At 47.9% G+C, this 23,693-nt stretch overlaps 2 protein-coding genes across 2 annotated transcripts; both read right to left on the bottom strand.

Annotated features, from left to right (window-relative positions):
- Window positions 1-1,131: 1,131 nt before the first annotated feature.
- Window positions 1,132-23,665, bottom strand: FAM83E (family with sequence similarity 83 member E). The gene is made up of 5 exons (XM_015414421.1): window positions 23,207-23,665; window positions 21,967-22,134; window positions 20,307-20,431; window positions 8,997-9,609; window positions 1,132-1,371 (listed from the first exon to the last, which is right to left on the bottom strand). Exons 1-5 carry the CDS (start codon window positions 23,663-23,665, stop codon window positions 1,132-1,134), a joined length of 1,605 nt encoding a protein of 534 aa, XP_015269907.1.
- SPACA4 (sperm acrosome associated 4) lies at window positions 16,669-17,046 on the bottom strand. The gene has a single exon (XM_015414383.1). The coding sequence runs from the start codon at window positions 17,044-17,046 to the stop codon at window positions 16,669-16,671; it is 378 nt and encodes a 125-aa protein (XP_015269869.1).
- Window positions 23,666-23,693: the final 28 nt, after the last annotated feature.

Raw genomic sequence — 23,693 nt, 5'->3', positions numbered from 1 at the left:
AAGGAAATGAGATTCCCCTGCAGTGGAAGCAATTGCTTGGAGACAAGACTTTCAGAATCCCCCGGTTATCGTTTGCTGCTGCTTGGCTGCCTTGAAGAAATCACGGATGTTGCCTGCTTGAGCCCAGAATATCGTCTCTTCGGGTCCAGATTCTGATCATCCTCATGCAGTCCTTGGACGTTATTCCACAGAGGGAAGCTTGGCAGCCAGGCCTTCCACCCCAGAGTAATAGTCACCGATAGATCTGCTTTTGACTGTGGCCTAGATTTTTCTCTCCCCTTTTGTAGCTTGAATTAAAAAAAAAAGCCAACAAAAATTCACATGACGCTGTTTTCAGTTTCTTCTTCTAATCTCCATGGCCTAATCCTATATTCTGTGATGATTAAGTAAGTTATCTTCTTTTGATCGTCTGCCCTGGTTTCGCATCTCCCAATTCATACCCACCCTGGACTGGAGTCCCTGCCCCGAGGAAGCAGTGAGTGGGTGGGGTGTGTCATTATTTAGACATGCCAGACATTTCTGCCTCCATCCCTTGCTTAAGTCCCAAATACTGTATTCTTATTTTGCAGTGAGAACTTAGTATATCCCTGACCTGCAGTAAGTATTTTTAAACTTACAGTAGCAGTTCTCTGCAAGTAGCCCCAGTTTTTTGTAAATAATTGGGGGGGGGGGTTTGAAGGCCTACCATTTTTCTGCCAGTATGATCCATATACTGATTCTCAGTGCCACAGCAGTTGTGCCCAGAGTGTGCAAGTTTCCGTGCTTAAAGCTTGTTTCCAGTTCATCCAAGTATAAACCAGTCACACTTCAGTGTAGCTGCCCTAGAGGGAAGTTGTTCAGCTTCCCTAACTTCCCTTCCTTGCTGCTTAACTGAACCATTTTAGAAAAGTTCTGTCAGTATCCAGTAGTAACAATCCCAATACCATTCTTCAGTCGTTAGCACTGTTCCTGGGGCAGCAGACACTTAGCATCTCTCATTGCAGACCAGGAACACCAAGTTATAATTCTTGAAGACGCTGTGTATCTTTCTTCTCCTTTCCATAAGCCATTGTTCTTGGGTCAAATAATTACAATTTGTGTTCCAAGTTAGCCTCCCAATAGATTTTCTGCCTCAAAACAGATGGAGGGATTTCAGAACCGAAGCTGGTGCCCGTGGGGAGGCTTTCCTGAGTGCCCCCAAACCCGAGGTATACCTGGATGGGCAGTTGTACGATATAGCTGTCCTTGCAGTCTTCCTACGCCTGGGTAGCCAGGGGAAGGTGCCACGCGCCCATGCGCCAGGTAGACAGGCATCCATGGCTCATCTGGAGTGTGGCCAACCACTCGCTGTTTCATCAGCTCCCTTGCTGGTGTGTCCTGGTAACCCCATTTCTGTGGGAAGGTAAAAATACGGATGTGGAATCATTTGTGTACAACTTATACATACAACTATGGCATGTAGTATTAGCTCTGAAACTTGAAATTGCCTTTTTAAAAAAACCTTTCTTCCCCCCCAATCAAACAATCGTTTCTAGTCCTCATGGTTGAGAGCAGCTGGGATTAAGGTTGCCAGCCGTGGGTGGGAAATACCTGGAGATTTAGGGAGTGGAGCCTAGGGAGGGCGGGGTTTGGGGAAGGGAGGGACTTCAGCAGGGTACAGTGCCAGAGTCCACCCTCCAAAGCAGCTATTTTCTCTGTGGCCTGGAGAGCAATTGTAATAGTGGGAGATCTTCAGGCCCCATCTTGAGGTTGGTAACCCTAGCTGGAACTGAGAAAGGCTTAAGAGTTTCAGGCTTGTACTTAAGCGATTTTGAAAAAGCAATAGGGTGAAGGATGATAGTCGGGGACCATTTTTGTTCAGTTAATTCCATCAACCCTACCTCTATTTCTAAACTGGAGCAGAAACAGCCACATACTTACAAGTTCTCCATAACTATCAAAGCAACAGGCTTGTTTTTAAAAGTAATTTGGAACTGTAGATTTTCCTTCGCCTGTAGCAGTTCCTGAGCCCAGGGCTGCCTTCTCTAAACCCTATTTTGGAAGCTCTGAACCAGGATATAAGGGGGCACAGAGCATGTGCAAAGCGTGTTTTGCAGCAGTGTGTACTTCTAGGTAAAGGTAAAGGTTCCCTTGCTTGAAAGCCAGTTGAATCCGACTCTAGGGTTGCGGTGCTCATCTCTGTTTCAAAGCCGAAGAGCCAGCGCTGTCCGAAGATGTTTCCGTGGTCATGTGGCCGGCATGACTAAACACCAAGGCGCACGGAACGCTGTTACACAGCTAGATATAACAGGGCTTTTGGGTCAGCATGTTTAGCTTTCAGGAGTTCATCCACCCAGTTCCTCCCTCTTTAGAAGTCAAGTGCTGGCTCTGAGCTTCTGCGTTTGAAGCCAAGTTCTAACGTTTACAGACTCCGCATTTCTAGATTCTCTATAGGCACAACTAGGCACAATAGACACAGGGGAAGAGAGTAAATTAGTGGTTGAAAGGAGAGGGAGCAGCAGGCTTGGGAATGTGTGGAAGAGCAAAGGAATGTGAAATTCAAAGAACGGGATTAGAGGAACAGTCCCTGAGCAGGCCCAGCCATTCTCTTTCTCCTACCCGGCAGGGTTTCTGTACTTTTAACAGCTGCCACAAAGGAGCAGTAAGGGGAAAAGCCCTGTCTGTTGAATAACGGCCTGCCACACAGGTGCTGGGCGGGGGGGATGAGGGAAACTACTCCAGAAGATAAGAAAGGGAAGCTGTCTCAGTTGTGACTACCCGACTTCTCCCTGCCCGACGTGGGTGTAGCCTTTATCAATATTGACCTAAGGGATGGTTTACACCTGTTAGCCCAAGGTGGGAGCCGGAGAAGGGAAAGGAATGAGGGTTCTGACAGCGCAGTTTGTTAGGAAACTCCAGCTTGGTTGTATTCTAACTGTGGGGCAGGCCGGGTGCCTCTCTGCCCCTTCCCCTCTGTGGCCTGTTGCCGGGACCTGCATCCTTGCTGTTGCCAGTGGCAGCGCCATCCAGTTCCCCTTGACAGTGGGCCTCCTGAAGGCAGCCCTACCACTGGCAGGCCTGGCCCAAGACATTTTTGTACCTGAGGTAGAAAATCCAACCCGCAATCCTTTCCCCCACCCACTAATGATTATGAAGTAAAATCTAGCACCCTAGGAACCCTGCTGTTGGCACAGCACCATTTCAGTGAAGCCTGAGGAGGAAAAATTCCCAGTGGATCGGGCCCTGTGGCTCAGATCCTCTTGCTCTCCAAACTTAAGCAGATGTCCAAGTCCAGCAGCTGATACAGCCTCTCTGCCTTGACTCTTGGTCGGGCCTGCTCTGGCCAGCCAGCTACTTACTGCGGCCAGCAATTAGGGTTGCCAGCCTCCAGGTGGCACCTGGAGATCACCCACTATTACAATTGATCTCCAGATGACTTAAGATCACTTCGCTTGGAGAAAATGGCTGCTTTGGAGGGTGGACTCTATGGCACTGTACCAATGCTGGGGCCCCTTCCCCCCCAAACCCCACCCTCCCTTGGCTCCATCCCCCAAAGTATCCAAGTATTTGCCAACCCATGGCTGGCGACCCTAACCATCAGAGAGTTGAAACAGTGGTGCTGCAGTTCACATGTGTGTGAAATTCATCAGTCCTCTTTAATGGTAAGCTATATAGCATGGGGGTGAGGGAAGCCCCATCCTTTGCCTCTTTTCTATTTGTTGGGCAGCTACTGAAGGCAGAGAGTCCACCAAAAACCTGACAGCGCTTGAGGTCTAGAGTTGAAAATGAGAGCTAGTATGGTGTAGCGACAGAATTAGACCCTGGCTCAAATCTTGTGGTAAGATGAGCTCACTATTTTATGGCTGCCAACTCTGGGTTGGGAAATTCCTGGGGATCTGGGGGGAGGGCAGGGGCTTCGGCAAGGTATAATGCCGCACAGTCCACTCTTCAAAGCAGCCACGTTCTGCAGGGGAACTGATTTCTGTCATCAGGAGATCAGTTGTAGTTCTGGGAGGCCTCCAGGCCCCACCTGGAGGTTGGTAGCCCTATACTATATATTTCTCATTCCACCTGGAATAGGACCATAAAACTGGCTTACTCTACAGGGTTGTAAAGATTAGAACAGGATAATAGGTGGGATCACATGGTAAATTTTCACTAAAGGACATTTTCCCACTGATCTCCCCCACTCTGCTGCAGATCTCTGACCCTTTTGTGTTGTTCCTGTAGGTCCCTTGTTCCTAGGAGCAGCATTTTGGGGATCAGTTCAGGTTGCAACAGGAAGGGATAGGAGGAGGGAGGAAGTCTCATGCACAGAGATTTACCACACCATCCAAACCAGTGTATAGGTAGTACTTTTAATGACTGAAAGCTTTACATAAATGCCAAGTATTTTCTGTTTCATCTCAGCTGTAGGCTTACAAGATAGCCTTGGGGAAGCGATAATCTCTTTTGCTGCTCCGTAAACCTGTAGTTTAGAAATTAAGATATCAATGTAAGAATTAAATAAATGGTGTCTGTAGTAAAGTGTAACCTTAGGGTTGCTCCGCCTACATGAAAATAGTTTTACACAGGGGAATTAAAGTGAACAATATTTTACAATTTCCAAGCCTAGTTTGCTCTTTGAATTCAGACCAAAGCTTCATTCCTACTGTCATCGAGGATGATGGGAAAACAGGAAAAAAATGTTGGTTCTTGTAATCATTGGAGCTTATGGAAAAAATAAATATCTTTGTTCCCACAATAATCAGAGGTCTCAAAGCTGGCACAGACAGGAATTTGGTCTTTCTAGCAGCTGGAGTATATGGAAGGGAAAGCTCAGTGCTGTTTCCTTCAACATCTGGAATTTATAGAGGGTCCCCCCCCTTCTAAAAGCAACTGGAATTCATGAGCAAAATATCGTTTGGGTCTCCGTGACCAGAATTTACAGGATGGGGGGGGGGGGGGATCATAGAGCCTAAGTTTATGGAAAAGCAAAATTTGACCAGTTCTTCAAACCAGGATTAGGAAAATATTGAAATTTTGGTTCCTATGGAAACCTAAACTAATAGAGGAATTTCAATTCCCAGGGGAGTCAGAGTTTAAGCTGCAAAGCAAGGGTAATTTGTTGAAAAAAGAATAGGCTTGTCTTTATGAAAAGAAATACTGGGGGTTGGGGAAGAAGAGAGAATCAGATTTCTCTCTGGAAATCATTATATTACTTTTCTTCTGTGGTGAATATCCAGGGGAGGACTTTTGTATGGCAGTTCTGAGTGAAAACGATGAGTACAGGACTAGACGACGTAACCTTGGCAAAAAATAGGTTTGCCAGGTAACAGAACTGTGGGGATGGGCGGGCGAACAATTCTGGGGACCAGGGGGGTAGTTCTTCTTAAATCCACCGATTCTCCCCCACAACAGCTTTTCTTCCTGGCCTAGCCTGTTTCCAGTATCAAAACACAGCTAAGGGAAAAGCTGGTGGGAAGGGAGCATTGTGGAGTGGTATCAGCAAACAGGGTAGAGTTATGGGGGGGGGAAAACCCACTCACCCACTGCGATTCTCTGGGAGGGGCCATATCGACTCTTCATACACAAAGCTTCCATGTGCTCATCCCCAGTTACCTCTGCAGATGGACTCTAAAAGGAACTTGGTGGTAAAAACCATGGGAGGAGGAAGATAGCAGAGGTTCTGCCATGACAGCCTAGAAAGAGGAGCCTGAATTCTCCAAAAGGAAAGCCGGCTGAAGTGGGTTTAAGCCTTTTGTTTGTTGGCTTTGGGACTTTCTTGATCTGTTGGGTTGGAAGCAGCCCCGTAGCTAGGGAATTCCTTGGAAGGGGGCCTTGGGGGGGCCCGCCAGCTAATTCAATGGAAGTACAGTGCAGGTGGTAAGTTGGAGCACTTTGGGGGCAGCCCTGGAGGGAGGGGGCCCAGAAGAAACACAAGGGGGCCGGGCCCTGGGGGCCCCATGTTAGCTACGGGCCTGGTTGGAAGTGTTCTGGCCTTCTGGTTGCCAACCCACAGTTGGAGGCTGGAGTTCTGGAATTATAAGTGACTAGAAATAATGCCCGTTGCGGAAATAAATACAACGGGATCTAGAAAGAGGCTCTGGGAGAGTGCTCTGGCTTTGGGCAAACAGTGTCAGTTTCCTGTGGCGACCTCAGCAGGGTTTAATGACAGAGTCCACTGTTTTCTCCAGAGGGACTGATCTCTGCTACCTGAAGAGCATTTGTATGTTTGAGTTATCTGTAGCCCTCACCTGGAGAGTGGTAACCATTGTTACCCATTCTCCTCTCCCCTATGAGGTATGTTATGCAACTGAAAATTCCAACTGCCTTGCGGGGGGGGGGGGGAGTTTGAGGTGTGGAATGGACTGAAGTCCAATCAGCTTCCATATGCAAAAGACCAGGTTGTCGCAGCAGTTGTGGTGTGGGCGGGACCCGGGCTTTGCCTTCTGATTGGTGGCGATATATGCTGAGGAGCCGTGCCATCAACCATACACTAAGGGAGTGCATTTTAGAATTAGAACTTTGGCACCCACTATTCAATTATATATAAGGAGAGATTTCCATTCCAGATGACAGAGATCAATTCCCCTGGAGAACATGGCCGCTTCAGATAGTAGATGTAAAGTATACCATAGATTGTTGGTGAAATCCCTTTCCAAATTCCTCCCTCCATAGGCTCCACCCCCCCCCAAATCTCCAGGAATTTCCCAGGCCAGAGTTGGCAATACTGTCTGGCCTGGCTCTTCAATGTGACGCCCTTGGGCCCTTTCGGAAGGGGACAAGCATCGCTTGGCTGCTCAAAATGCAGAGCAGGGGCATTTACTAAAGCCAGTTTGCTTTTGACTAGCTAGAATAAAGTCTGGTAGCACCTCAGAGACCTGCTTCAAATGCCCAGTTTGTATGGGGAATGTCTTTTGCCAAGCCTGTCCAGCCACAGAGGAACTGCATGGAGAAGGCAAGACAGCTGCCCCTACAGAAACGCAACTGAATGGTAGAGCCGTAAAGAAGAACGTCACCCATTAATAGGTGCAGGTGGTACTGCCTGCTTCAGCTGTGGCATGTGTCATACCAAAGAAATAACATCCCCTGAGAAGGCAGACATGAAGAGTGGAACGCAAAGACTCTTCTTAGGTAAGGAACCTGAGTTAATCGGTTTACAGTGTAGGCTGGAAACATTGTGTATATAACTTTTTAAATCACACAACTTGCCTGGAACCTAGCCTTCCCATCATCGTAACCCCCGATCCCAAATGAGGATCGGTTGCCATTATTCAATGATAAAGCAAGGCGCTCTGTTTATGCTTAGAGCAGGGGTCCCCATCATGGCACCCTCTGTGCATGCCAACATCTCTCCTAGCACCCACGAAATATTATTGGAAAGTGGGCAGAGCCAGATGGGGCTTTTGCTCAGCGGGGCTTCTGATTGGCTGTGTGTATTAAAAAATATCCTGTTAACCAGAGAACAAAGTTTGAGCCCAGTGGCACCTTTAAAACCCACTAGGGTTGCCAGGTCTGGGTTGGAAAATACCTGGAGACTTTGGGGGTAGATCCAGGAGAGGGCAGGGTTTGGGGAGGGGAGGGGCCTCAGCATGGTACAAAGCACCCTTCAAAGCAGCCATTCTCTCCAGGGGAGCTGATCTCTGCCAGCTGGAGATCAGTTGTAAAAGCAGGAGATCTCCAGGCCTCACCTGGAGGCTGGCAACCCTAAGACCCACACTAAAGCTTATGCCCAGAATTAAATTTCATTGGTATTAAAGGTGCCACTGGACTCCGGATTTGTTGCTTCAGACCAACCTGGCTACCCACCTGAATCTGTTACTCAGAGGTTTTGCCTGAAATGTTGAAGAATTATTATGAGAGTTATGCATAACTTTGCTCCCTGGTTGGCTCCACCTCCTGTGGCAGCCATTTTGCCACTGTGTCAAAAGGGTTGGGGACCCCTAGCTTAAAGGCACACTCTATTATTCAGCTGTTTCACGACTGCATTAGAAATGGTCTGAAGGCATGATGTAATGGTTAAGAGCAGCAGACTCTAGTCTGGAGAACTGGGTTTAATTCCCCCCCACCACTCCACATGAAGCCTGCTGGGTGATCTTGGGCCAGTCTCAGTTCCCTCAGAACTCTCTCAGCCCTACCTGCTTCACAAGGTGCCTGTTGTGGGGAGAGGAAGGGAATGTGCATGTAAGCTGCTTTGAGATGCCTTAAGGTCAGGGGTCGTTTTGTAGAAAAAGAGCTAGGGGAACTCATTAGCATAACTCATTAGCATATGCCACACCCCCTGACATCACCGGAAGTGTGTCATGAGGCCACACCCCCTGACATCACCAGAAGTGTGTCATGAGGCCACACACCCCACCCCCAATGGTCCCAGCGGCCGCCGCCGGCCTTGCAGCTCCACTGCCAAGCCCCATGAGGGGCCCGGCGGTGGACCTGCAAGGCCGGCGGGAGTGCAAGGAAGCCCCGCAAAGGCCCTCCCTGGCCCCAGGCAGGCAGGGGTGGGGAGAGGCAGGGAGGAAGCAACTTACCCTCCCTCTTCTCCTGCCTCCTCCTGGCTGAATGAGGGCCGGAAGCGGGGTTGCCAGAAGCAGGGGGCGGGGCTTCGTCATGTGCCCCGCCCCCGTACCTCACCCGGGGGAACTGCGATCCCCCGCGATCCCCCCCGAAATGACCTCTGCTTAAGGTAAAGAAAAGTGGGGTATAATAACCTACTCTTCTTCTTAATCTCTGATCCTTCCTAATCCCTTAAATTGGACACCTGGATAACCCTAGACTTTTAATTTATCTGCTTTATTTTTATGCTATTCTTCCTCCACAGATATTGGGGCTTTGTACATTTTATTCTTGCCCCTCTTCCACAACAAGCCTGTGAGGTATACCTAAGGTCTACTGAATTTCAACTCAGGTCACCCTGGTCCAGGTGTGCCAGGAGTCACAAGTCTGGGGCTCTCTGTGAGGGAGGGAAGTCTTGTGGATTAGAGCGGAGGATGCTAGGAACCTGGACATGGGGGAATATCCCATGAACTGTGGCTCAGAGGGTTGAGAGGGCTGCTTACCTTTGCTTCTTCGGCTGAGTCTATCCCATTATGCCCAAATCCTGCACTGGACCCGGAGAGTTGGCTGAAGCGGCTGAGGTCCCACAGCGACTTACTAGCACGAGCACCTGTGGTCTTGGCTACTGAGAGCCGGGTCCGCTGTACATTCCGGAAAATATCACTGAGAGCACTGTGCTGCTCTTGGGATTCCTGTGGGGCTCTCCCAGACAAGTCCATACCACGCCATGCTCCTAAACGGTTCCGGAACGAGGCCTCGCGCACTGGAGTGGGTAGCACAGGGTCCTCTGCAGTCACAGGTGAGGCTAATACCAGCTCCCACTCACCAGCCCGACTCTTGGCCACAGGATGTGGAGCCACAGAGCGCCTCTCTGCGATGCGGTTGGAGGACAGTTGTACCCCATCCAGGATACTGACATATGGAGCGACTTCCGGCCCATTGGTGGTAGGCAGCGGAGGCACATGAGCAACTTGGGGTCTAGGGGGTACCTCCAGCCCTGGCAAGGGACAGGAAGCAGCATACAAGGTCCGAAATTCACGGTCAAATGCTTCTGTTACCTCCCCTGTAAGCCGAGTGACCAGGTGGCGGTTCAACCGGGCATCGGTCCACGTGAAGCTGTTGAGAAGAGAAAAGAGGACTTTAACGGTGGATCTTTGGTTCCTGGGACTTTTAACCATCACGATCATCTTTTTGCCTAAGCATGGAACTTGTTTTTCTAAAAAGGAAAGCCAAAAAGTGAAAGTAGACAGTCAAAATATTCTGAAGAATGTGAGCCCTGTGCACCAGAGATACTGCAGGCCTTTCATCTTCCCTGGGAAGGGTGTATGTAATCTACATTATCAGTTTTACACTTGTTTAACTGTCATGGCTCATCCTAAAGGATTCTGGGCATCATAGTTTAGGGTGCTGAGAATTCCCTCCCCAGACCCCAGAATTATAATCCCCAAAGTCTCTGGGAGAGAGGTAATGACCCCCCCTCCCCATTTGCAGTATAGATGTAACTTTGGTTTGACAGGCAGTGGCTCATTCTTTTATTCTGCCAGGAAACGAACAAATCATTTCGGGGATGGAAGGGAACAAGGCTGTTTGAGAGCACAGCAGACTTTACATTCCCCACAGGAGGGGCCCTTGCACAGTAATTATTTTAACATGCCCCATGCAACCACCTGGAAATGTTGAGGGACTGAGGAAATGGCGATTGTTGCCTGACGGAATTCAACAGACGTCTATATCTGTTCCCCATTTATTTATAGCCACCTACTTTGAGGCAAACAGGCATTCCGTGTTCAGATCCCATTCAGCCAAGAAGCTGATTTGGGACTAGTCAATATTCTTTTAGCCTAACCTACGTCATAGGTTTGTTGAGAGGATAAAAGGGGAAGAACCAGCTGTGATATCCTGAGGCCCTTGGAGAAAAGGCAATGTAAAAATAAAAGCAATAAATAATCTCTGTTCAAGGGGAACACATTTATGATGGGATTGGGGGATGTTAAAATTACCCATGTCAACTCTTTTGGGCTCAGTTTATGCAATGGTCAAACTGTCCCTGAATATCACTGAGAAGTGTTGATTAGAGCAGAGGTGTCGAACTCATTTGTTATGAGGGCCTGGATCTTACAGAAAAGTCACTTTGTTGGGCCGGGCCATATGTGCCATGAAATGTGATAAGACAAAATGTGGACAATGACGACCTAATTAGAGAACAAATGTAAAGAAAACAATCGTGAGAGTCTGACCCACAGATCAAGCAGTCAACAAGACTTGCAAAGAAAATACATTCTGTATATTATGGTCAACAAGCACTACAACACAATAAACAAATTCCTTCAAATCATAAGAAAATCTTAGTGTGAAAATACATCATCAACGTTGTCTCCGGATTATATAACAACGTTTCAAAATTGGATCTTCCTCAGGAAATATTAGAGTAGTACAAAAGCTCTCTTGCTCATAAAATGCTTTACAAAATGCTTTTCAAAAAATCAGGAAAGATAATACATTTAGATAGGATGCTGATCTCAATAAGTATTCAGCTGCTAAGCTTCTAATGGATCCCAGGCGTCTCCTGACTGTTTTCTTTACATTTGTTCCATAAAATGTAATGCCAGGTACGGGAGATATAAACTTTTTAAAGGACATAGGCAAACCCAATTAACAGTATTATTTTTTACTCAAAATACAAACATGCTTAAAACATTAACACTCTTACAGCATTTCCTTAAAGTATCTCCCTGATGTCCACCCTCTCACTTTCGCTGCCCATTACTCATTAGCACTGGGACAATATAGAGGGGCATAATGCACAGCCTCTAGGGTTGCCAAGTCGCTTGGACTCACCATCCCTGTAATACTGTTGGTATGCACAAACATATAAAGATGCTTTTGCAGTGATCCCTTCATTTCATTTATCTTCAGGGCTCTAGTCGGGGGGGAGCTCTCAGGTATGGAGCTCCGGAAGAGAACCTCTAGGGGGTGGGGCGGTCACGTGGTGAAGCCCCGCCCCTTCTTTACCCCGCCCTCTGCTTCGATCCTCATTCCGTTTGGGAATGAGGATGAAGCAGGAGGGTAAGTAGCCGGGCCTTCTGACACACTTCCGGTGATGTCAGGGGGTGTGGCCTTCTGTCACTTCCGGTGATGTCAGGGGGCGTGGCATATGCAAATAAGTTATGCTAATGAGTTATGCTAATGAGCTCCGGCAGCTCTTTTTCTACAACAAGACCCCTGGTAACAACAAGTTGCCTGCGAGCCAGATAAGAGCCCTGGATAGGCCACTTCTGACCGGCGGGCCATATATTTGACACCCCTGGATTAGAGTATTGGACTAGGATCTGTGAGATCCAGATTCAGATCTTCATTGTGCCACCGTTCTGGGTGACCTTGAACCAGTCCCATACACTCAGCCCAACATACTTCACAGGGTTGTTCTAAGGATAAAGTTGAAAGCAGTAAAGATGTAAGCTGCTTCAGATCGCCATTGAGGAGAACAATAAAGATATAAATCAATAAATACATATCACCACAAATCTCATAATTCTAAGAAATCCCAGGACATAAGAAACTAGACATTGGGGAGAAATATGAGTTATCATTCTTCCTGACATGCTGTTTTTCTAAATGTAGGATCCCCCCCCCCAATAAGGGATTCTTCAGATATGTAGTTGCACCCTCCCATGTGTTGTCTGAAGTGGAAGATTCCAAGAACAGTTGACCATGTGATGAAGAAGAGATTGGATTTATACCCCGCCCTTCACTACCCGAAGGAGTCTCAGAGTGGCTTACAATACCTTCCCCTCCCTACAACAGACACTCTGTGAGGTAGCTGGGTCTGAGAGAGCACTCTTGAGATCTGCCCTTGAGAGATCAGCTCTGAAAGAACCTATGACTGACCCAAGGTCACAGCAGCAGTTGCATGTGGAGGAGTGGGGAATCAAACGTGGTTGTCCCAGATGAGAGACCACTGCACCAAACTTCACTAGCCTTGGCCTAAGATATAGACCCCACCCTTTGTCCATGGTCTATGTGGCAAGCTAAGCTTGGAACCTGAGGTTTTCCATTTGATCCTCTCAACAACCCTGCAGGGTAGGAGGGCTCAGTGGAGACTCCCCAAAGTCACCTGGCTGTGAACTGAATGACTGAATGGGGAACTTCATGTGGGTTTCCCACATCCAGACTTAGCACTTGAGCCATTACATCACATGGGCTTTCCTATATGGCACCCAACACTGAAAACTAAATGAGATACCTAGCAACAAGGCAGGTGAAGAGAGAGAGGATTAACTAAAGCAACCATTCCTGGCAATTGTTTATCCACCCCATTGTCAACTTATCTCTGCAACAGGGACTGTCCACCTCTCTTAAATCCTGTAACTTGAACCCTTTCCCACCTATTCTCAGTATTTCTTTACAGGGTGTTTTCTTGTACAGTTTTTTTCTTGTACAGCATTTTTTTTAAATGCCGCTTCGAATCCTGGTCCGCTTTTCCTTTTGAAGTAGCTGTATGGATGGAAAATGCAGCCAGCTGGGCGTTTCTTTAAAACAGGCTAGCCGTAGATGGAGGGAAGTTTCCCTTGGCATCAGCCCATTTTTTAAAAAAGGAATGGAAGAGGGATTTTCTCTATAAAGAAAGGGAAATTTCTCAGGAAACAAGCCAAGTAGCAGTTCAGGGTTTGTTTGTTTGTTTCGTTTTAAAGATATTTGTTTTGAACATTTCTGTCTTCCCTTGTCAAGCCATTAAGGTTCTCAGAGCAGCTTCCTTGAAGTTTTTAAAAATAAAGCTAGAAATGACAGAACCCGAGTTGGGCCCGGGGAGCCAGGACCCACCTCTTTCAAAACCAAACACATAGTTTGGCCCTGAGACCCATACCTGCTTATGAAGAGGAAAAGCCACAGAGGAGGTAATGGGAGTTGTGGCAGGCAGGCAGACAGACAGACAGACAGACAGACAGGGCTTCATTATTTCCACTCTCACAATTCCCCTACCCTGCACCTGTGGAGTTTCAAATGCAAAGCCCTGAAGGAAAGCCACTGAGGCATTTGGGGGTGGGGAAGACCTTCTGCCCCCTCCCACCAGCCCTGCCTGTCGTTTCTCCCCTCTCAACCTCCAGCGGCGCCTTTCCCTTTTCATAAAAGGCTGCCAGGCAACAGCAGCTGTGTAATACCTTTTTTATGAGAGCTCACCAAATTGCAGTGAACAAGCTTTCACAGTAGCTCTGACATTTACATCGGGTTGGATGCTCACTACAAAAAAAAACGTGGTGGTGGTGGGGGGAACAAGATGGAAAAGTCCAAAGTCAGCAGCCACCTTGAAGTAAGACCTGGAAATGCGGCTTCTGTATGGGGTTCCCCCACACACACCCCGGAACACACTAGGGTTGCCAGCTCTGGGTGGGGAAGTGCCTGGAGAATCTGAGGGTGGAGCTTGGGGAGGGGAGGGTCCTCAGCAGGGTACAGGGACATGCAGCCCACCTTCCAAAGCAGCCATTTGCTGCAGAGGAACTGATTTCTGTTGTCTGGAGATTAGCTGTAACCCAGGCCCCACCTGGAGGTTGGCAACCTTCAGGGCTATTTTTGGGCAGGAACGCACAGGAACGGAGTTCCGGCTGGCTCCTGAGTTGGCCACGCCCAGCAGGAACTCATTAGCATAATAGGCCACACCTAACAGCAGACACTCATTAGGATTGGCTACATTAGGGGTGTGTGGCCTAACATGCAAAGGAGTCCCTGCTACAAAAAAAGCCCTGGTTGACAACAAACAAGGTAAACAGAATAAGAAGCAAAAGGTGGGTGTGGTTGGATGACCACACTTCTGGTAACATGTGGGGTGTGGCCTAATATGCTAATCAGCTGTGCTGCCATGGGTGTGGCCTAATATGCTAAGGGATTTCTGCTGTTGGGTGTGGCCTAATATGCTAATGAGTTCCTGCTGGGCTTTTTCTACAAAAAAAGCCCTGGCAACCTTAATGCCCCAGAGTTTGAGGGGGACCTTCCAAATGACATTGCGTTCATTTGGAGCACGATTTGTGGGGTGCCTCGGGTTTCTGCCTTTCAGTTGGATCAAAGGACAGCCTCTTTTGATACTGTTCAAAGGAAAATGTGGGATGGCCTGTGGGCAGCCTATCCATGTGGACGCTCTGCCCATAGCCAGTCTGAGGAGAGGGGTTGAGCTCAGCCCCATGTTTCAACCTCCCCTTGAGTGCTTTTTTCGGTTCCCCGCTGAACCATGGTGTAGCTTTAAATACAGCTCAGCTGGGAAAGAGGGAGTTGCCAGGCCTCATGGGAGGGACTCAGCCCATCTGTAACTACCTGCACACTTCTGCAGGGAAGATGGGGTAGGGACGCGGGAAGCAGCACAGCCACCTTACTGCTGCTCCTGCAGCCGGATGCCTTTTTGCTCCACGCCCCATGTGGAAAGCAGTCCTTTAGGTTGCTTCCATACATTCTCCCTTCATCATGCCTTTCAAAGTGGAACAGAGTTTTATCTAAGATTAGATGGTGCTGGATGCAAAACAGACTTCAAAACGAGGATCTGGAAAAAAACCTGACCCTTCCTGACCACCACCACCCCCAATTCACCCAGGCTGCAGTCTTTCCCAAAACTTTGCCATATAGCAGGTTTGGGAAAGGTCAGAGAAAAGCTGGGGGAAATGCAGAGGTGCAAGAATGCACCACAATGTGTTGAGGAAGCGGGGTGGACGGGAACCCACTTTCCAACAGCATTGAGAAGGAGAAGGAGGAAGGGGCCATCAAATTACAACGGTGACCCAGTTGGGTTTTCAAGGCAAGGGACGAACAGAGGTGCTCTGTGTAGCAACGCTGTGCTTTCTTGGTGGTCTCCCATCCAAGTAGTAACCAGGGCCAACCCTGCTTAGCTTCCAAGATCTGCCAGGATCGGGCTAGCCTGTTCACTTTAACAGTGAAATTTACTAGAAAAGTACCAAGGTATACTTTCGGTAAGCAAATTATGTTGGTTGTGTAATGGTGATGGTTGCACTAGTGATATTTTTTATACCTATTTTGCCTTTTTATGTACGTAAACATTCTGACATATTTTCTGCAGGGCTGGAAGGAAATTTTGTTCCAGCGAGGACATTCTTATACTTGTAGAAGGAAATCTGATGAATGAAATCTATGAACATGTCAATACTGGTTTGAGTACAGGCTAAGTAGAATCCTTTTGCTCGGTTATGATTTCCTTTGTGGCAGTGGGAAGTGCTGTCAAGTTGCAGACAATTTCCTTTAAATATATTCAATTAGAAGACTGTTTGGGGGAAGGGTGTTTGATTGAGGTTAGCTGTTTATTTGTCTCAAGTGCCAAGTCCTGTTAAAAGAATTGAATCTTTCTGTGTTCATCCTACTGAAAAAACCTTCTCCAAGATTTGGTCAGAGGTCCGATGTGACCCTCAGCCTCATAGCTTCCCTACCGTCTACTGGCAGAATGATTAACAGATTCACATAGATCTCCCGAGACCTCTTTCTCCTCCAGGGTCTCAGGGTTTTTATATTTATTTATTCAATTTTTATCCTGCTAATTTCCCTTCCAGGCAGGGCTCAGGGCAACTTCCAACAATTAAATACAATTGAGAAGTAGGGGGACCTTCCTCACCCAGCGAACTGCCTAAAATTCAATCAGACCCTCGCTCAATTCAGACATCATGCCAAGAGGCACAAAGACCAGCTCTGAGCCTGGAGAGGAACAAATACCCTGCTGGAAGGACGGAGGAGAGACCTCTGAAGAAAACCTGGGAGGCAGAGATTTGGAATGACTGGGGACGGTATGAATCATTGCCTCGAAAAGCACTGAGGAGAAATTGTGCCCGAACTTGGGAGACAGCAGAGGTGGCATTGTTCCACACAGCAATCTGCTGTAGCCGCAGGGAACAAACTGTGATGTCTTAATGGGCACTAAGGCCCAGCTGTAAACATGGGATCTACATGTCCTGGACGAATCGTTTTGCGAATTAGAACTCCTGGGGATTTTTTTTTTTTTTTGGGGGGGGGAGAATCTTAAAAAGTGTTGGAGAAGTTTTTTGTTAATAATTCATACAAAAGAGCCAAGACGTGCAACTGTTAACTGCTTGGTGCCTAGGGACAGCTGTTTCTGGAACACACCATCACACCATAGACACAAGGATTTTGGTTTTTAAAAAACTAGGTTAAGCTTTAATTGCTTGAGGTTCAGAGGAGACCCCCCAGCAGGAGCACACTGGTGGAGAGAAGCTGGAGGAAGAGGGAGGGGGCTGTCAACCCCTGAGCTGCGTTGCACATGTCCCCTTTACAGCAGTTGGTGACCAGGCTGTAGGTGACCCCCATGTAGGAGATGGGCTGCTCCTTGCCACAGTAGATGGCACGAGTGCAACCTTTGTTTCTGATCAGTGACACACCCATGGCAGCTCCTTGGCCGTCAAAGCAATCCTCATCATCTTCGCAAATCATTTTGGTGCCGGGACACTTTGTCGAATCGGTGATTTCACAGTAGTAGCATTCCTTAGACAAGATGGGGGGAAATGCAGCAGTCAGAAGGCAGAAGATGCTGACGAAGAGAGGATGTTTCATCACTCAGTTAAGATAAGATGGAACGAAGGCTGGTTTAGTCCTCGAGTCTCACAGATAGGCAGTGTAGAAATTTAGGGATTTGTGACAATCAAACTCCCTCTCCCCACTGATTTTGTGTATGTGTGACTTCCACGGACCTTCTATATTTGACTATTTTGTAATTTCAGAATCTTCAGAAACAAATGATCAGGTTTGCTTTTGAAATCCAGATCTTTACACAATGGATCTTCTTGGGTTCCTTATCACGGAGAAATTGTTTCCAACTGGTGGCCACAGATTTCCTTCGGAACCTTACCTCTTAGTAGCTTGGATCCAAGCTTCTTGGTTCTCCAAAGGACAGTCGTAACCGGGTGGGTGGGTTTAGATTACCCTTAACTCCTGTGCTTGCAGAAACTGTTTGTGGCAATTTAATGGGTTTCCTTAGTCACAAAATAGGCTTTGTTATAAGTCATTAACTTTCCCCAAGATCTATAGGAACTTCAACCGGATTAAAGATCCTTGATGCTAGAAGCAAGCCAGAACGTCCACTTAATCTGTGCTTCTCAAGCTTTTCCAGAAGCAAATTATGATGCCAATTTTAGGCCTTCCAGTGAAACTTGGGACCTAGCTGTTGGATTCACAGCTCAAATGTCTTCCAAACTAGCTCTGGAGCAGCTTCAGAAGAAAATGGTTGCTTGATCTACATGGACTACCCAAAAAGCCAACATGAACTGGGTTCCTTTAGCTCCAATACCTCACGTCAGGAGTTGGAAGACTTGGTTGATTCAGTACACAGTGTTCCAAAACCAGCTCCAGACTCCTAGATTTGGGTTCTTTTGTTCCAATGGTTTCAGAAGAAAGTGCGTTGTCCTGATGAGCAACCTTCCGTTATCGCAATTCTCACCCACTCCAGGGATACAATGATCCTCTAGTAGCAGCCCAATGGAATTTGCTGTGGCTTGAGCAATGTCATCACAATTAATGCCAAAAGTTCATTGGTGGATTCCATCCAGGACTTCCAGTTTAAGTCTCTTGAGGTCCTTGACATCACCTTGCTGATGTCACAGAAGGAATGAAAGCAACAAATGATGTGGTGATGTCATATAGAGAAATAGATTTTTAGAGTCTTGTGGTTGGTAACAAGATACTAGGACCACTAGATTCTGAGGGAGATTAGGTAAAAGCTTGAGTTTTAAGGGAAAGAGAAACAGTACTAATGGTTTCAAACAAAGCAGGGGAACTAGGAAGTAAACCGATGCCCTTAGAAATACGAGGCATATTTACATCTTAGTTGTTATACCCTCTGTAAACTCGTTATGGATGTTGTTACATCTTGAATCTGATTAACAAGGAATCTTGTCAAATTTTATTTTTTATCCTACCCAAGGAGCTCTGGGCAGCATATATGCCCCCCCAAAGTTTATCTTCACAACAATCCTGAGAGTTTGGTTAGACAGATAAAAAGATTGACCCAAGGTCACCCAGGGAGCTTCATCATAGTGTGGTGATTTGAACCCGGATCTTCCCAGTTGTAGTATGACAGTCTAACTACTGGGTCATAAAATCCTAACTGTACTACCAAAATCGAGGAATTCTGGTACCATCCTTACCCAGATCCATGAAGGCTTCCCTTGCTGCTGGCCGAAAATTCAGCCAGGAAAGGCCTTATTTCCAGTTTCATTGCAAGAAACAGGAGACCCAGCATTCAGTAAAGCAAAAAAATCCATTAAAAAGGAATGGATGAGGCTGGAAAAAAAGAGGTTGGAGGCAGGTCTTTCTTACCGTAAGACTCACAACTGCTGTCTATTGTGGGAAGTTGCTCCATTATAGGCATGGGAGTTCAATCTCATATAAGGCTGCTGCCTTTTTATAATGGACAGAGTCTCCTTTTGTTGAACATCTGCAGGATGGGTAGGACTTGCACAGATGTAGCATTTGCCACCCCGATGCTGTAAGAAGCATTACTTGTTTTTTGCTTTTTGCGTCCCTGCCAGTCACGCAACTGTTTAAAGGGACTGATACTAAATTATTATGTTATAACTGTTGATGTACGTTGAAAACTTTGTTGGTGATTAACTGGCTGGTTTGTAATTTTGGATTCTCGGGACTTTTGTATACTGTTTTGCAGTTATTGTACATGTTATAAGTTATACTTGATCTTAATAAACATTTTAAAAACCAAATAAATAAAGGGACAGAGACTCTGCCTATACCCAACGTGGTTATATACATTTAAGTGCCATCAAGTCACGACTGACTTATGGCAACCCCAGCAAGGGGCTTTCAAGGCACGTGAGAAGAAGGGGTGGTTTGCCATTGCCTTCTTTTGCAGAGCCTTCCTTGATGGTTTCCCTTCCAAGTTACTGACTCTGCTGAGCTTTTGAAGAGATCAGACTACATCAGGCTGCCTTCCCTCTGGTAACAGTTTAGCTGCTTGTAATTATAGAATGAGGGCAGACTGACCAGGAATGGAGTCCCAAAGCATAGATAAGGAATGAGGTGAAGTTATGCCAGGAAGGAAATGGGAGGAATGGAACCCTCCATGCCAATTCTAGAGGGCACTGAACAACACTAATTGGGTACCTTCAACCAAGAATGTTCCCTTCCGGCTCTGACCTGCGTGTACACACAGTGAGAATAGTGGCATCGTTGGGGCATTGGGTGTAGGCATGCCAAGTTCTGAAGTGGCTTTTTAGTCCTGTGCCTTTAACAGCCATTTGCTTGGATGCAGTTCAGCATCACCTGCTGGTTCTTGCAGATCAAAGGTGCAAGATCAGGCCAGGTTGTTCTTGTCTTATGACCAGCTGGTAACCTGGCAGTAAAGAGGTAAAGGTAAAGGTTCCCTTGCTCGAAAGCCAGTCGAATCCGACTCTAGGGTTGCGGTGCTCATCTCCGTTTCAAAGCCGAAGAGCCAGCGCTGTCCGAAGACGTTTCCGTGGTCATGTGGCCGGCATGACTAAACACCAAGGTGCACGGACCGCTGTTACCTTCCCACCGAAGCGGTACCTATTTATCTACTTGCAATTTCTTGCTTTCGAACTGCTAGGTTGGCAGGAGCTGGAACTAGAGACGGGAGCTCACCCCGTCTTGCGGCACCTGGGTCTTGAACTGCTGAAGTACTGACCTTCCACAGCCTGCAGTTCAGCGTCTTAACCACTTGAGCCACCACAGCTCCGGTAACCTGGCAAGGCCCTGGCAAATGCCCGATCTTGCTGCCTTCTGAAGCCGCCTCTGCCTCTATGACTGCTGTATGAACTGGAGCAGGCAAGAGCTGTCCTTACCTGTAGCTGCCAGTGATCGCTACTTCTCCATCAGCCAGTATAAATTTCTCCTTTAGCAACCCTGTGACCTGCTTCTGGTGTCTGCTTTGGAAGGTGCAACCATGGATGACTCGGACTCTCAGCTTCTAGAAAGGGGATGAAGGATGCAGAAACGGGCAACATCACATTCTCTCCTGCATGTTCTGTGCAAAAGGGCAACCCTATAACTACCTGGGTGAAGAACCGAACCTGTTTGCCTAGAGGAAAGACTTGTGTATTAAGATTAATGTCTTTCCCCTAGTTTTGTGCCATAGGCAACCACTAACGAGGCAGCACAGAGGGCCACAGTCATCGTTACGCCCACTGGGTGTGAATGGAGTCCCACCTTACAGTGCTGCAGTGGTGGGTTCCAAAAGGTAAAGTTTGGAAGCAGAGGTGGTTTGCTGCTGCATAGTGACCCTGGACTAACCCTCTGCATAGTGACCCTGGACATCCTTGGGGGTCTCATCCAAATACTAACTAGGGCTGACCCTGCTTAGCTTCCAAGACTGGATGAGAGCAGAGTAGCCCAAACAGGGGTCGTTTCATAGAAAAAGAGCTAGGGGAACTCATTAGCATAACTCATTAGCATATGCCACACCCCTGACATCACCAGACGTGTGTCATAAGGCCACACCCCCTGACATCACCGGAGTGTGTCATAAGGCCACACACCCCGCCCCCAACGGTCCGGGCCGCCGGCGCCGGCCTTGCAGCTCCACTGCCGAGCCCCATGAGGGGCCCAGTGGTGGACCTGCAAGAGGCAGGGAGGAAGCAACTTACCCTCCCTCTTCTCCTGCCTCCTCCTGGCTGAATGAGGGCCGGAAGCGGGGCGGCCGGAAGCAGGGGGCGGCCAGAAGCAGGCTTCGTCATGTGCCCCGCCCCCGTACCTCACCCGGGGGAACTGCGATCCCCCGCGATCCCCCCCGAAATGACCTCTGAGCCCAAATCATCTAGTTCAGGTCTGATCTTGCATCATTTTGCGTTTATCACCTTAGTTTTCTCTTCTGCTGCATACTCTTCAAATTGCTTTAAAGAAAAGTCTATATAAAGGGAAAGGCATATTTCGGCAACGAAAGATGCTACGAACTTACTTTCAAAAAATGAAAGCTGGGATCAGAGGACTTGATACCTACATTGTTCTAACAATATAGCAACGTTAAAATATTCAACTGCTGATTTAAAACAACAACAACAACCTGGAAAAGCCCCAGTGGCCTGGAAACACAGGAAGCACACACGAAGCTGCCTTACAATGAATCAGACCTTTGGTCCATCAAGGTCAGTATTGTCTACTCAGACTGGCAGCGGCTGCCCAGGGTCTTAGGCAGATGTCATTCACATCATTTACTGCCTAGTTCTTTTAACTGGAGATGCCATGCTGGGGATTGAAGCAGAGCTCTTCCACTGAGCCATGGACCTTCCGGGGGTGGGGGGAGGGAGGTGGCTGCTCCTGTGAAGGTGGGGCAGGGAAACCTGCCATGTGGAAGCCCCGTTGCGCAGCAGTAATGGGGAAACCACCTAAACCCGTCCCAGTGTGAAAACCACCCAGATGAGAGTTGACTGAATTCACCCAGGACAGAGATACAGCTGCCTCCAGTGCGGGGGCATCTGCTGAGAAATGGAAATCCTCCCAAATCACCTCCGTGTAGCGGACATTAAGGCACATTTTCTCAGCCATGACAAGGAAGGAGTCAAGATGCCGTCTGCTGAGTATGACGTAAACTGGGACTCGGCGCCTGACTGCAGCATCGTACAGATCCGAGAGGATGTCGGGGTCCGTGAAAACATCCATGACTATGGCAATTACCTGGAGAAGACATGATTTGGTTTGTGTGAAAAGATGTAGGCAAACGATCTGGAATGATGCTGTGAACATAAACTAAAAATCAGTAAACAGAACAGCCATAGCCAGCCAGGGGAATTATGCAAACCCAGTGAGTTTGTGCACACATTTGCCCGATTTGCATCTTGTATACTGACTGAGCAAATTTGTTTGTCTTTGGTTCACTGACCTTTTTAGCTGCTTTCTGGGTAAGCAAGCAAACTGGCCTTCCCCTGAGCGGTGCCCTCTTTTCATTGATGGGGAGGGGGGACAGTGCACCTGAATGGGAAACCTATTGTTCCAAACATCTGGAATACAAGCTGCATTAGGCTGCAGTTGGCCTGCCCAGACTGAGAGTGGGCAGAAGACCTAGAAAGCAGCAATTTGGAATCTGGACTGGTGGAATGGGACCAAACCATAAGTTTGCTACGAATCTGGGATGGCCTGTGGTCTTGTTTCGGCACCATTGTCATACCTGCTCAGCCTGTATAATAAATAATAACAAAAATACCCCAAATCTCCAGTCTACTCCCTTAGAAAAGAAAACCTCCTAGGGGAGGGGCAATTTGAAAGAGAGTTTTGTTGGAAATTATCCAGAAATTTCCCAGTGTTGGGGATGCCCACATCTTGCCCAATTCACTAAATCTCTGTCTTTAGTTTCACAGCTTCCTGCTCTTGAGGTCTAGGCACATTCTGCTTGGTTGGTTGGTTTTAGCCTACATATACCCAGGGGTCATTTCGTAGAAAAAGAGCTAGGGGAACTCATTAGCATAACTCATTAGCATATGCCACACCCCCTGACATCAGGGGCCCGGCGGTGGACCTGCAAGGCCAGCGAGAGTGCGAGGAAGCCCCGCCAAGGCCCTCCTTGGTCCCAGGCAGGCAGGGGTGGGGAGAGTTGGGGAGGAAGCAACTTACTCTCCCTCTTCTCCTGCCTCCTCCTGGCTGAATGAGGGCTGGAAGCGGGGTGGCCGGAAGCAGGGGGCGGGGCTTCGTCATGTGCCTCGCCCCCCTGCACCTCACCCGAAATGACCTCTGCATATACCCTCCTTCATACCTTGTTGGCTTGCTGGAGACATCTGCGTACCATTTCCTTGATGTGTGGTGCTCCTTCTCCTGGTGGATGAGTGTAGACCTCAGCCCGGGTGATCCCCTTCCAAGCTCCTTCCTCTGGCCACCCCAGCTCCAGGTCTGGGGTGGGCTCATCAGATTGTCCAGGCCAGTAGCTGAGACTCGATCCTTGGTCCCCACGGTTGTGCTTCCCTGCTCCACCTGATGGGGGAGCCTGTGAGTCTTCGGCAGTTGCCGCCTCTATCAGTTCTTGTTGCTCTCCATCTGACAGAAAGGCGCGCAGCTTTTCCTGGGAGAGGCATTCTTTAAATGCATCCTTTCCTTTCGTGAGCAGGGCTTCAAGGGCCAACCTCTGACCCTCACAGTAATAAAATTCAGGATTTGATTCAGTTACTTTAGCATAAGGTTCTTCGCTCTCCAGGCACTTGACCTGGGAGCCAGCCATGATCTTTGGGATTTGGGCATAGAACTCC

Source organism: Gekko japonicus, unplaced genomic scaffold (genome assembly GCF_001447785.1).
Source record: "Gekko japonicus isolate JY-2015 unplaced genomic scaffold, Gekko_japonicus_V1.1 scaffold243, whole genome shotgun sequence".
NCBI lineage: Eukaryota > Metazoa > Chordata > Lepidosauria > Squamata > Gekkonidae > Gekko > Gekko japonicus.
Note: the sequence above shows the minus strand (reverse complement) of the source record. Positions and strands in the feature narration are given on the sequence as shown.